This window comes from Balaenoptera musculus, chromosome 17 (genome assembly GCF_009873245.2).
Source record: "Balaenoptera musculus isolate JJ_BM4_2016_0621 chromosome 17, mBalMus1.pri.v3, whole genome shotgun sequence".
NCBI lineage: Eukaryota > Metazoa > Chordata > Mammalia > Artiodactyla > Balaenopteridae > Balaenoptera > Balaenoptera musculus.
The window spans coordinates 439631-452060 of NC_045801.1; the positions used below are offsets into that span (position 1 = coordinate 439631).

At 61.2% G+C, this 12430-nt stretch overlaps 1 protein-coding gene across 2 annotated transcripts; it reads left to right on the forward strand.

Annotated features, from left to right (window-relative positions):
• Positions 1 to 6023: 6023 nt before the first annotated feature.
• SCRT1 (scratch family transcriptional repressor 1) lies at positions 6024 to 12132 on the forward strand. 2 transcript variants are annotated; one of them, XM_036829853.1, is made up of 2 exons: positions 6024 to 6517; positions 8548 to 12132. In XM_036829853.1, exons 1-2 carry the CDS (start codon positions 6403 to 6405, stop codon positions 9489 to 9491), a joined length of 1059 nt encoding a protein of 352 aa, XP_036685748.1. In that variant the 5' UTR covers positions 6024 to 6402; the 3' UTR covers positions 9492 to 12132. The 2 variants fall into 2 exon arrangements, with proteins under 2 accessions (XP_036685748.1, XP_036685749.1); XM_036829854.1 differs by lacking the exon at positions 6024 to 6517 and adding an exon at positions 7735 to 7813.
• Positions 12133 to 12430: the final 298 nt, after the last annotated feature.

A 12430-nucleotide genomic window follows, 5' to 3' on the forward strand; every position in this document is an offset into this window, starting at 1 on the left:
ACATTTATCTTTTTCTCTCTATCTGCTCCCTCCAGAGATTGGAAACTCCTAGGTTCCCAGCAGCTTTGTCAGATAAATTAGGAAGGCTACCTCACTAGCAGGTACAGAAATCCCAAGGTATTTTGGAGACCTCGAAAAGGGAGGAATTCACCTATATTTGTTAGGCAAAAATCTGTGATAAGCCCTTGGCATGACTTTCCTAGCCCTGAGAGGTCTTTTAAAAGTCCAGTCTGAGACTCCTTATAAAAATTTCAGCAAGTCTATGTGATCAATTACAGTTATATAAATCATCAGGCCAAGTATTGAGACCAGACTTATTCTGCAAACAAATTAGTCTGAATTTGGTTACATTTGGTAGAAAACAGGGTAATTTTAGAGAGAAAAAGATTATGTTTCAATGAATGTTAAATCCCAGTTTTGTTAATGGAGATCTGTATTTACTAAGACTCACCTCCCAGATAGTTCTTTGCTGTTAGGTTATATTAATGTAAAATTTAATTGAAGGACACTCTAAGTTTGTTTCTGAAGCATATCTCAGTAATCTATCGTTGGATGAAGAGCAGATGCACCACGACCTGCAACCGGGGGATTATGCATACTGGAAAAGACATAATTTAAAAAACTATCTCCAACCTGGACGGAAGGACCAGAGTGCAGGTACTCTTAACTAGCTCATGCACAGTGAAACTGAAGGGAATTGACTCGGATTAATTTCCACTCATAAAGGGTCCCTGCACTGGACTGGCCTATAGAGAGGACGGCTGACCTCAAACTCACCTTAAAACAATGCTCAGAGGAGAAACTACACTCACGCTAGGACAAGAAGAAGACAACATCAGAAGCAGACAGATTGCCCAAGATCCTTGACCTGACTCGTATGATCATTTATAATGTTTTCCTGACTTCTTGGACCCTTGGATATGAATCAAATGTTTTCCTATCACGGGCACGATCCTATGCTAGTTTTAAAAATCAGTCCAATTGTTGGGTTTGTGACCAATTACCTGGGTCTAGTACTTCTGGGTTACCTTGGTGAATTTCTCCACTCCAAGGACCATTGGTTGGCCCTGAGGAAATTTACTTTATTTTTTTTTTAATTTTTAAAATTTTATTTTATTTTATTTTTATTTATTTTTATTTTTGGCTGCGTGGGGGTCTTCGTTGCTGTGTGCAGGCTTTTCTCTGGTTGTGGTGAGCGGGGGCTACTCTTTGTTGCGGTGCGCAGGCTTCTCATTGCAGTGGCTTCTCTTGTTGCGGAGCACGGGCTCTAGGCGCGTGGCCTTCAGTAGTTGTGGCACAGGGGCTCAGTAGTTGTGGCTTGCGGGCTCTAGAGTGCAGGCTCAGTAGCTCAGTAGTTGTGGCGCATGGGCTTATTTGCTCTACGGCATGTGGGATCTTCCCAGACCAGGGCTCGAACCCACGTTCCCTGAATTGGCAGGCGGATTCTTAACCACTGCCGCCACCAGGGAAGCCTGGAAATTTACTTTAAAAGAAAAATTATAGTCATGTTCAGGTAACTATTGATATTACTAGGTAGAATCCCTTCACCTGGCCAATTAATAATGCCTGCTCTGACCCTGGCCATAAACATGAGTTTTCTTCTATTACTCAAGCTCAATCAGAGCAACAAGCAGTTTCAGCCAAGGAATAAGACCTCTCACAATCATGGGATGGATTTATGTAGTTAACACCAGGCTATGGTAATTTAAGTTTAAAGGCTCCTCTATGTTGGGAACAATTAAATCATACGAAGGATAATCAGTCTAGTAACACTAGGAAACTGTCCTGGGTGCCTTATGGACAATGCCAATATATAACTTCCCTTAAAGATAAGGACTGGTACAGAACAGACTGAGTCAGACGACCTGGGATATACGGGGCTGCACCTGATGGAAGTTCTTGACTTATATTCTTGCTTATGACCTTACTAATCTGCTAGCTATATAATTTTTGTATATTGCCTGTTTTACAAAATTGTTGTTTCTTGCATTACCAAATGTGTGACTGAGCCTCTGACAAAATGATAATATATAGTTCCACATAAGATCAATGACGGTAATAGTGTAAGTCTAGATATGGGAAGAAGCAACAAGAGGGAATATTGTCCTGCACCATAAGAGACTAGACTAGACAGGTGGTCCAGAGACTTTTTGGCTACTCGTAAGGCCTAGTCCAATAATAGCAGCACACTGAGTGGCCTGTCAGTGAAATCTTCACCAGATCTGGGAATAAGCATTCCTAGCACCGTGGGATGAAATGGTCACGAAATGCCCCCCAAACCATGCTGAAATTTATGACCCTGAAGGCGCTCTGCCAACTGAAAATTGCCGTCTGCCTCTGCAAGGATTAAGTCAATGGTCACTACAGCTGCTGAGCTTCAACACCCCCTGAAAGGAACTCAGGCTGGAGATCAGGAATGAGGCACTCTGCGCTCTGAGAAAACCTGGCAGGACAGGCTTTCAGATAGTGAGATATTTTCAGGAGAAGATTTTATGAGTCCAAACTCTTGCATCTTCTCATACCTTAGAGAAACACTAACATCATTAATGGTGACATCTGCTTTGGCTAGTAAGGAGAAAATTACAATTAAAAGTCAAAATGGATTAAAAAAAAAAAAGTCAAAATGGAGTAGCTATGGTTCAGACATCCAAGGAAATAACTAGGTGACACTATGGGTGTGATTTCAGACAAGTCCTTGTATTGCTGAAAGTCACACATCCTGCAGCCCTCACCCCAAATTTTGATCAGGTGGAGAGAGACTTCTACTCTATGAGGCAGGACTATGCCCACTCTCAGCAGGAAGTAGTTACAGAAGAAAGAGACCTCTGCCCCAATTCCCAAGAAGTATGTTGAGTACGAAGTCTCTCAGGGGGGAGTTGTTAGGGGAAACACTGACTGAAACCGCCTGCCCTGGCCAGGCAAAGACAGTAACAGTTTGCATGAGTTATTTTACGACAGGAGATCCTGGTAAGGAACACCAGGAACTAACAAGCCACCACTGACCGGAAGAATACAGGAAAGGTCAAAAGGAGAGAGGAGACGCCAGTCCACATGTCCTACCAACCTCCCAGAATCCTCCTCGCTGGAATCCATCTTGGCTGAGCGGTTGCATGTGCCACCAGAAAGTTCCCTGAGTCAGAATGATTGGCCAGAAACAACCCAGAAAGTAACCGCATCACCATAAAACCCGACACTGCGAACCACGCGGCAGACCAGTCCTCCTGCGGTCCCTCACTCTCCTGCTCTCCGCCCGGCGCCCCTTCCCAATAAAGTCTCTTGCTTTGTCAGCACGTGTGTCTCCTCGGACAGTTCATTTCTGAGTGTTAGACAAGAGCACGCTCTCAGGCCCTGGGAGGCGTCCCCTTTCCTGCAACACAGTGACCTCGACCTCAGGGTGCTTGAAAGGAGGTGGGGTGGAGAGGACTAAGTAATTGCTTCCGAGCCGCATGTGTGCTCCGCAACCTGGCCTTTTCGGACTGATGGCCAAGGCCTAGGTCCAGCTGCCCCTCCCCGCTGGGCGCCCCGAGGGGCTGCAGGCTCTACCCCGAGCGAGTGCGAGCGAGGGCGACCTAAATGATCCCCTCGGGAGCGCCCGGGCCGTAGGACACATGTGTCGGTGCTCTGACGCCCGGTCGGTCAAGAGGGTTGGGAGCCTCGGGGACGGGGAAATTGACAGACAGGCAGGGACTGGGACAGCGAGCCAGGAATGGAAGAATCGAGAAGCTGGATGAAGGAACAGAAATGTGGGAAAAGCGAGGGGCGATGGAGGAATGGGACTGAGGAAACAGGTGCAGAGGGAGGGACAAAGGACGGGGTAGGGGAGTGGAAGAATGAGAGAAGGGGTGGAGGAGCAAAAGTACACGGACAGAGCGACAGGGCGACTGGGATAACGGAGGAGGACAGGGACACGGTCCGAGAGCAGTATTGGGGCGGACTGTTTGGGAGGCGGGGAGCCCAGGGTGGAGGGAGTGCGCCTGGCCCGTCCCGCTGGCGCCCCGAGGGTTAGCCCGGTAATTAGGCCTCGGTGCAGATGGGCCCCCCAGTCCCGCAATCAAAATGCTAATTGGGCCCGCGCCTCCGGCTGCGCCTCTGCCTGGCCCCCCTGGGAGGGGGCAGGGACGAGCGGCTCGGCCGGCTAGGCCGAGGGGGATCCCCGTCCCCGCCCCCACTGCGGGCCCCGCCGGCTGCGGCTCTGCGATAAGGAGGCAGCCGCGCCCCGCCCCCGCCCCTTGGGAGCAACTGCCACGCAAGATGAATATCCCGCCACTGCCGCGGCCTGGGCCGCCGCCACAAAGCGGGCCTGTGGTCTCCGCCGCGCCCCCGCGCCGGGCTGGCCCACTCCCAGCCACGCTCACTCGGCTCCTGGGCTGAGATGCGGGAGGAACCGGAGAGCCGGGCAGGCGGCGGGGCGCTGAGCTCAGCACGCCCGGCACGCCCCCGGACGCGCGCCCCCGGTGCGGCCCTCCCGCCGCGCGCTCCCGGCAGGTGTCCGCGGGACCGCCGTGCCGCCCCGCACAAGGTCACCGCTCTCTGCGACGGGGGCGCACGCGCTCCCGGCTCGGACGCGCCCGGATACTCCCGGAGCCACCCCTGCGACCTTGGTCCCCAGAGACGGGGGGCCGCGTTGGGGAGCGCTCGGAGCGTGGAGACCCGAACCTCCGGGCGGGGGAGGCTGAGGGGACAATGGCGGCGCCGGGCCCTAATTGGGGACATATGTCCTCGCGCGCGGCCATTGTGCGGCCCGGAACTCCCCGCACCCCGGCGCCAGCCATTGGCTGCTGGGCCTGACGTCATGGGGGCTGCAAACTCGGGGCGGGCGGCCGGGGGAAGGGTTATCCGCCTGGTTGCGGGGCCGCGTGGAGGAGCTGCAGGCGCGCGGGAGGGCGGAAAACCACCAGTGAAACCGAATTTCTGGAGCAAGGGCAAAGCAGCCCCTCTCCCCCTTCACATCCCGCTCGCTGCGTCGCCGCTGCGCTCGACCTCCGCCCCTTGGGAGGAAGGCGGGGGTGGAGGAGGCCTCTCCAGCGGGCGCGGGGTCAGCCCGGGTGACCGAGTGGCAGGGAGCCACTGCGGCACAGGGCGCGCGCAGCACTTCCACACTGCACTTTCGCTGCCTCAGCATTCGCTCCTTCGCCTCCCGCCTCCCCCACCTGCCCCCGCAGATCCCTCGCCTCCACACCCGAGAGCTAGACTGGCCGGACCATTCTGGGGTCCGCCCTGCGTTCCTCCCCCAAAGATCCCAAGTCCGGGCTCGTGGGTCCCAGGCCTGTTTCCACCTCTCCCCCCACGCCCCACAATGCTGCGGACAGCTGGGCCTCCGTTCCTGGAGTCTCTCGGGGGAACTCCACACAAGCGGGGCCGCGGCATCCCCAAGACCCCTCCCAGGAGATCCTGGCGGGGGCCCGGTCCAGCGCAGCCATTTCCGCCGTCCTCTCTCCCCCACTCCTCCCACCCCCTCCCGCAGCTCCTGGGCTTTAAAAGCCGGAGGCTGGGCCGGGCCGCAGGCAGAGGCGGCCGCGGGTGCAGGAGGCCGGGCCCAGGAGCTGTCGGAGGGCCGAGCCCCGCCCCCGTAGCCCCCGTCCCTCCCTCCCTCCTTCCCTCGGCCCGCCCTCCCAGCGCACCCCTCCCCCCGAGGACCCCCGCCCGCCGCCCGCCGCCCGCCGCCCGCCGCCGCCGCCGCCGCCGCTCGCTCCGGCTGCAGAACAATAAAGCAAGCCTCCCAGAGACCCCCGCCGAGGACCCCCGCCCGGCGGCCGAGCCCCCGCGGCCCGCCCCTCGCAGCTCGCGCCGGCTTTACCCGCCCGGTCGCTGGCCGAGGTGCTGGCCGGGCCGGCGCTGGCCGCGGTGCTGAAGCTGCCGGCACTCCCGCCGCCGCCCCGTTCTCCGGGCCCGGCGCCGCCACCTCCGGGGGCATGGGGGGTCGCTGACTGAGGCTCCGCCGCGGTGGCGGGGGGGAGGGGAAGGGGGCCGCGGAGCCGGGCCAGCCCTGCACCCACTCGCAGCCTCCGGGCCCGGGACGGAGCCGCTCCCCCCCTCCCCGCCCTCCCAGCCTCCTCCCCCGCCTGTCCAGGGGCGGCACTGCGGGCTGGGAAGCCGGGACCAGAGGAGGAAAGGAAGGAAGGAAGGAAGAGAAGAGAGAAGAGAAGAGGAGAAGAGAGAAGAGAATAGAAGAAGAGAAGAGAAGGAAGGAAGGAGACGAAGAGGGATCCGGAGGAGCAGAGGAGGAAACGCAGGACAGGCGGGCAGAAGAGAGGACGGCACTCGTGCGGCGGCATCCAAAGGCCAGAGTGGGGACCCGCGCTGCTTCCGCCGCTCCTCGGATGGTGACGGGGCCCCGCCGCGGCCGCAGCTCCCCCGCGTCCCGGCTCCGCAGGCCCACAGCGCCGGAGCCCCGCAGGAATCATGCCCAGATCCTTCCTGGTCAAGAAGGTCAAACTTGACACGTTCTCCTCGGCAGACCTCGAGAGCTCCTACGGGCGCGCCCGAAGCGACCTCGGCGAGCGACTGCAGGAGAAAGGTGTGAGCTGGGATGAGGCTGGGGGTGGTGAGGGGCCCAGGGCAGGGCCGGAAGGGGTAGAGGGCCAGAGTGTGGGGCTGCAGGGAGCAGAAGCCCCAGGAAATAGACCCGAGGGAACCAGAACCAGCAGGAGGCAGTGGCTGGAGCGGGACTTGGAGGGGATGGAGATGGGGGGTAGGGAGAGGGGAAGGCAGAGGTAGGCCAGAACGGAGCCAAGGCTGGGCAGGGAGAGTGTCAATGCAGGAGAGAATGTGGGGAACAGGGGTCAGGAACAGGAGGTACCTGAAGGTACACACTGACCCACACCCTGACCAACACAGCATGGACACCTGCTGACATGACAGGACTTAGCGATGCATGCAAACCCACACTCAGAAAACTGAGCCTGCTTCAGAGCCCTCTTCTCTTCTTTGGCTACACCTCCAGGACCCCCTGCTAGGGCCATCAGGGAAGTGCTATGAGCTCCAGGGACTGGCCATGTGGTCCAGTGGGGGCGGCCCACCTGTCAGGGCAAAGGTCCCAGCCGAGGCAGCAGCAGTGTCTTCTTCCCTGAATCCAGGGTCAGGGAGAAGGGTGTGGGCAGGTGGGCTGTGGGCAGGGAAGTCCAAAGTGCTGGAGGCAGGGGGAGGCTCTTTGTGTAAGGGCGCCCAAATTCAAGGACAACTGTTAGCATGCAGGCAAGGGTCCTGAGAGTGCCAGCAGCCTGGGGTGGTAAAACAAGTGTGACCTGAAGAAGCATAAGCCTGTGTGCGAGCCTGTGTGTGCCCATGTGACTGCGTGTGGCCATGTGACTGTGTGCGCTTGTGTGTGACCCTGTATGAGTGTGTGCCTGCCTGTGTGCCACTACATGGGACCATGTGACTCTGAGGCTGCTTTGCGCCCATGTGACTGGTGACCCTAGCTGAGAATGTCTGGGTGGCTCTGGGTGGCTGCATGTCTGACCCTGCATGAGTAGGTGGCACAGGCCTGGGTCAGCATGCAGCCCACCCTGATGGGACTCCAGGATTGACAGTGTCTGAGAGGCTGAGTGTAACCCTGAAGAAGCCAGAGCCTGTATTGTGTGGGGTGTGCATTTGTGACTTTGAGGTTGTGAGATCCATCTCATGCCTTGAGAACAGCTGCAGTTACCGGCATGAATAATGCTGCCTGCCTGCAGTTTGTCCCTGTGAAGGTGTCCCCTGGTGGATGCCCTGGCACTGTCTCCAATGCAGCGTCTTCCTGGTCATCTGTCCTGGGGCTGAGGAAGGCCCCCCATAAAGGATTAGGGCCTGGGGGAAGAGGGCAATGCGGAACAAGGTAGGACCCAAGGCTGCAGGATGACTGAAGGGAGTGGGGGCAGAAGCAGAGTGGATGGAGGGAGATAGGGCTGGAGCTGAAGCTGGTCAAATCTAGTGAGTAGTGGGAGACCTGGGAGATGAAAGGGAGGTGCTAGAGGGTCTGCGGGAGGTAGAATTCTCCAGGTCTTGTGGGGAGACCTCGAGCACCGGAGAGGGTCAGCATCAAGGCTGGGCGCGGGTTCTCAGCACAGTGGAAAAGCCGCTGGGAGCCATGAGAGCGGGAGCGACGGAGTCCCTGGACAGGCGGTCCTGGCTTTGTGCGCTGCGGGTCTGCAGTGTGTTGCATAATCAGGGAAAACTGCTGAAGTGGGGAGAACCCGAGGGGGAGGGAGAGGGGGAGGGGGAGGGGGAGGAGGGGAAGGAGGGCGAGGGAAGCGCCGCCCCTCCCCCCTGACCTTGAAGCTCCGCGGAAGGTGGGGGTGGGGGGAGCCGCGCCCGAAGATGCGACTCTTTTCCTCCTCCTGCGAGGGTGGGGCGGGGCCGGGCCGGGCCCTGTCTCATCTCTCCTCTACTCTCTTCCCCTCCCTGCCGTCTCCATCCTCCCTGCCCCGCGGTCCCTCGGCCCCTTATTCTTTGTCCTCCTTGTTTCCTCCTTCCCGGACCCCGCTGTCTCCCGCCGCCCTCCCGTGTGTGTCTCGCCCGCTGCCCGGTTCCCCTCCCGCTGTCTCCCTGTCTGTCCGCCTCGGCCCTTAGGATACCTCAACGACTACGCGGGGCCTGCCTCTGTCTACGATGGCGACGCCGAGGCGGCCCTGCTCAAAGGGCCGTCCCCGGAGCCCATGTACGCTGCGGCCGTGCGGGGAGAGCTGGGCCCGGCGGCTGCGGGCTCGGCGCCGCCGCCCACCCCGCGCCCGGAGCTGGCCACAGCCGCGGGTGGCTACATCAACGGCGATGCGGCGGTCAGCGAGGGCTACGCTGCTGACGCCTTCTTCATCACCGACGGGCGCTCCCGCCGTAAGGCCGCCAACGCCAATGCCGCCGCCGCCCCCTCCACGGCCTCGGCGGCGGCCCCCGACGGCGACGGCGGAGGCGGGGTCGGGGCAGGCACGCGCGGTGCGGGATCGGGGGCCGGGGGTCGGGGCGGCGCGCGCGCGGGGGCGAGCACCGAGGCGCGCGCGGGGCCTGGGGCCGGCAGCGCGGGAGGCCGGCACGCGTGCGGCGAGTGCGGCAAAACGTACGCCACGTCGTCGAACCTAAGCCGCCACAAGCAGACGCACCGCAGCCTGGACAGTCAGCTGGCGCGGCGCTGCCCGACGTGCGGCAAGGTGTACGTGTCCATGCCGGCCATGGCCATGCACCTGCTCACGCACGACCTGCGCCACAAGTGCGGCGTGTGCGGCAAGGCCTTCTCCAGGCCCTGGCTGCTGCAGGGCCACATGCGCTCCCACACCGGCGAGAAACCCTTCGGCTGCGCGCACTGCGGCAAGGCCTTCGCCGACCGCTCCAACCTGCGCGCGCACATGCAGACGCACTCGGCCTTCAAGCACTTCCAGTGCAAGCGCTGCAAGAAGAGCTTCGCGCTCAAGTCCTATCTCAACAAGCACTACGAGTCGGCCTGCTTCAAGGGCGCCGCCGCTGGCGGCCCCCCGGCCCCGGCGCCCGCCGCGTCGCCGCAGCTCAGCCCTGTGCAGGCCTAGGGCGGCGGTGCCTCCGCCAGCCGGGTCGGCTCTCAGCAATACGGGCCCCCAGGGAGGTCTCCGCCGGCGAACAGGCGGAGGGGCCGGAGGGCGGGCCCCTCCTCACAGCAATAGGGGTAGGGGGCCCGGCCCCGCCCCGCCCGCCAGGGGCCTTGTCGGCCCCTTCAAGCAATAGGGTCCCGAGGGGAGACCCACCCCAGCCCCCTCCCTTCCCCTCCAGGGTGCCCCAGGCTTTTTCCCAGCAATAGGGTCGAGGAGACCCAGAACCGAACCTCATCTCCGAGTTAGGTCTCTGAAGACCGGGGTGGGGTGAGGTAGGGAGCGCCCCTTCCTCCCTCTTCTGCGCCCCTGGATCGTGTCGCAGAGACTCAGGTCTTCCCCACCCCTTCCCAAGCCTTCCAGGGCCAGGCCTGCGGCCTAGACGTCCAGGGAGCCGGTCCCTCCCCAGCAGCAGGCGGGGAGGAGCAGGATGGGGGGCTGCAGAGGCGTCCCTACTCCTCAGTGTTCATTGAACCCCAGGAGTGTTAGACGCGTTGGGGATCGGGGAGGGGGGCGGATGGCGGCACCTCTCTCCCTTGGGTTCCTTCTGGGGCCTCAGTCCGAGCCGCTCTCCTACCCTCGCCTCGCATCCCCTGCCAAATCCGAATTCTTCCAGCCCAGCTTCCCGGGCTCTGTCCTCCATAACGAATAATAATGACGCATATCAAATCGCATGGACTTATCCGACCTCCTCAGAACCCGCTCCCGCCCTGCCCCGGGGCCCCCTCCCTCGTACCCGGGCATTCGGTGTTGGAGGACGGATTTCTGGGGCCCGGCAGGCAGGCAGGCCTGGGCACAGCCCTCTACACACCTCTCTGTATTCGCTTTGCGGGTAAAGCCCCCTGGGGGGGGTTGCGGATGCGTCGGGTTTCTTTCTTTCTGTATTTGTACGTTATATTTATGAACGGATTGCACTCGGGTCAGGGGAGGGGCGCTGCGGCCCCTATCCTTCCCGCCGACGCCAGGGGCTTGGGATGTCCGGGATCACTTTCCCCGCCCCTGAACCCCGCCCCACCCAGGCTCCGCCTCTTGGGAGCCTCAGGCCACGCCTCTCAGAGGCCGGTCCCCTCCCTGGAACCCCAGGCCCCGCCCTCACTCTGTTGCCAACTTACGCCCGTCTATGCCAAAGCCTCGGCGGCGACCCCGCCCCAAGGGCCCGCCCCATTGGCCGCCGCCTTTGTGACGTCACTGCATGCAGCCCCAACCCACCTCCCGTCCCTTCCCGGGGCTGCCCGCTCCCTGTCCCTCTTAGTTAGTCCGAAGCCGACTATAGAGCAATAATGCGCACTGCATGCGAAGCTGCCGCCGCCTCTAGAGTTACTAAGAATCAGGTATCCCCCTGCCCTACCCACCCCATAGGCCCCTAGATCAGGGACACTGCGCGGGGCCGGACGCGCAGACTTTCTTCTCCTTCCTCCTCCCTCCTCCTCCCCCTCCCCCCCCCACGGCAGAGGCCGGCGGGTGTAATGGTTTCAGGGGCGGGGCGGGGTGGTTGCCCCCCAAGACCCCTCCTTCAGTCGTCCATCACCCACCAATCCTTCATTAGGCACCAACTATGTTCCAGGCCCCCTTCTGAGTCCGCTAGGGACGCGGCGACCTGCAGAGAGGGGGGGGGTGTGCATGTTTGTGACGGGCCCAACGGGCTTGGGTGGGCCAGGGATGGCCGCAGGTGCAGAGAGAGCCGCGGTCCCTAGACCTAACCGTGGGCCCCCCACTCCTCCCCGCCCCAGTGCCGAGCCAGTGCTGGGGGCAGTGGGGCTCTGCCTTTGGGCCTGGGTTCTCAGCTCAGGTGGCACAGACCGAGGGCCCCAAGGCCCAGCGCCACCAGGGCCACCCATACCGAATCCCATTCCTTCCATCCCCTGGCAATGGCGGCTCTGTCACGTCAGTCCAGGGCTCCAGGCCAGAAGAAAAGGTGCACGATGGAGCATTTGACCTGGCTAGCCCCATCCCCGTGGGTACCAAGCCCGGCTGCTACTCAGCTGCTCCCGCAGGGGTGGACCCGGACCTGAGAGGCCAGCACAGCAGGGCCCACGTCCAAGACCCCTACATCCCAGCTTGGTGTTCACACAGCTCCCAAGCCGGGGCCTGCCCCGCTTGCGCTGGGCACACCCGCATGTACACGCACACACAGGCACCCCACCCTACCCCACATGCCTATCTACCTACCTAAGGAGAAGGCCGGAGGGCTGTGGGCCGGCCAGGGTCTCCCGCTTCTCCCCACACCCCGCCGCCGTGGAAAGCCATGGGCCCCTTCCCGCCCCCATAACTAAGCAGCACAATAACCGACTTAGCGAATTCAGGTAGAAGGAACGTTTAGGTAGCACCTATTTTGTACTGATTCTACGAGTAGGGCCCGAGATGCGGGGGCCCTCGGGTGGGGGCTGCGGCCGCCGGCCCGCCCCGCCCCCACCCCCACCCCCGCCTGCGCCCCGCCGCCTTGTACATACTCCCACCCGGAACAGGCCGGGATTTTTACTCGGGCCGCGCCCCTCTTCCGCCCCCATTTGGGGCCGGGCCGGCCGGACAGACGGACGGACGGACAGACCTCCTTCCTAAGCACAATAGCACCAGCTCCCCGGAGCACCGCACCTCCACGAGGAGAATAAATGCCACTCTTGATAGAACTTGGAGTGTCGGGCTGATGTATACAGGGCTGGGCCCGCGCAGCAGGGGGCGCTGGGGTCATCTAGGGGGCGTCTTCCCGGTCCTGCCGCACCTCAGAGGTCTGGCAGGCGCAGGCCCAGCGCTGGGAGTGGCATCCTACCCACGCAGCCTTGGAGTCGCGCCGCTGCCTTTTGCTGGGGTGCGCCCGTGTCTTCTTTTGCGAGAAGGCAGTCGTCCACCCTGGAGGGCCGGCTTGTCAGACCAAAGGCAAAAGCACACCCCTGAAGGCAGGG

What these genes read in the sequence shown, in the direction of transcription:
- SCRT1 (XM_036829853.1), top strand. Translation starts at nt 6,403, where the DNA reads ATGCCCAGATCCTTCCTGGTCAAGAAGGTCAAACTTGACACGTTCTCC. An exon ending in CGAGCGACTGCAGGAGAAAG is followed by an intron (nt 6,518 to 8,547) that starts GTGTGAGCTGGG and finishes CTCGGCCCTTAG; the next exon opens with GATACCTCAACGACTACGCG.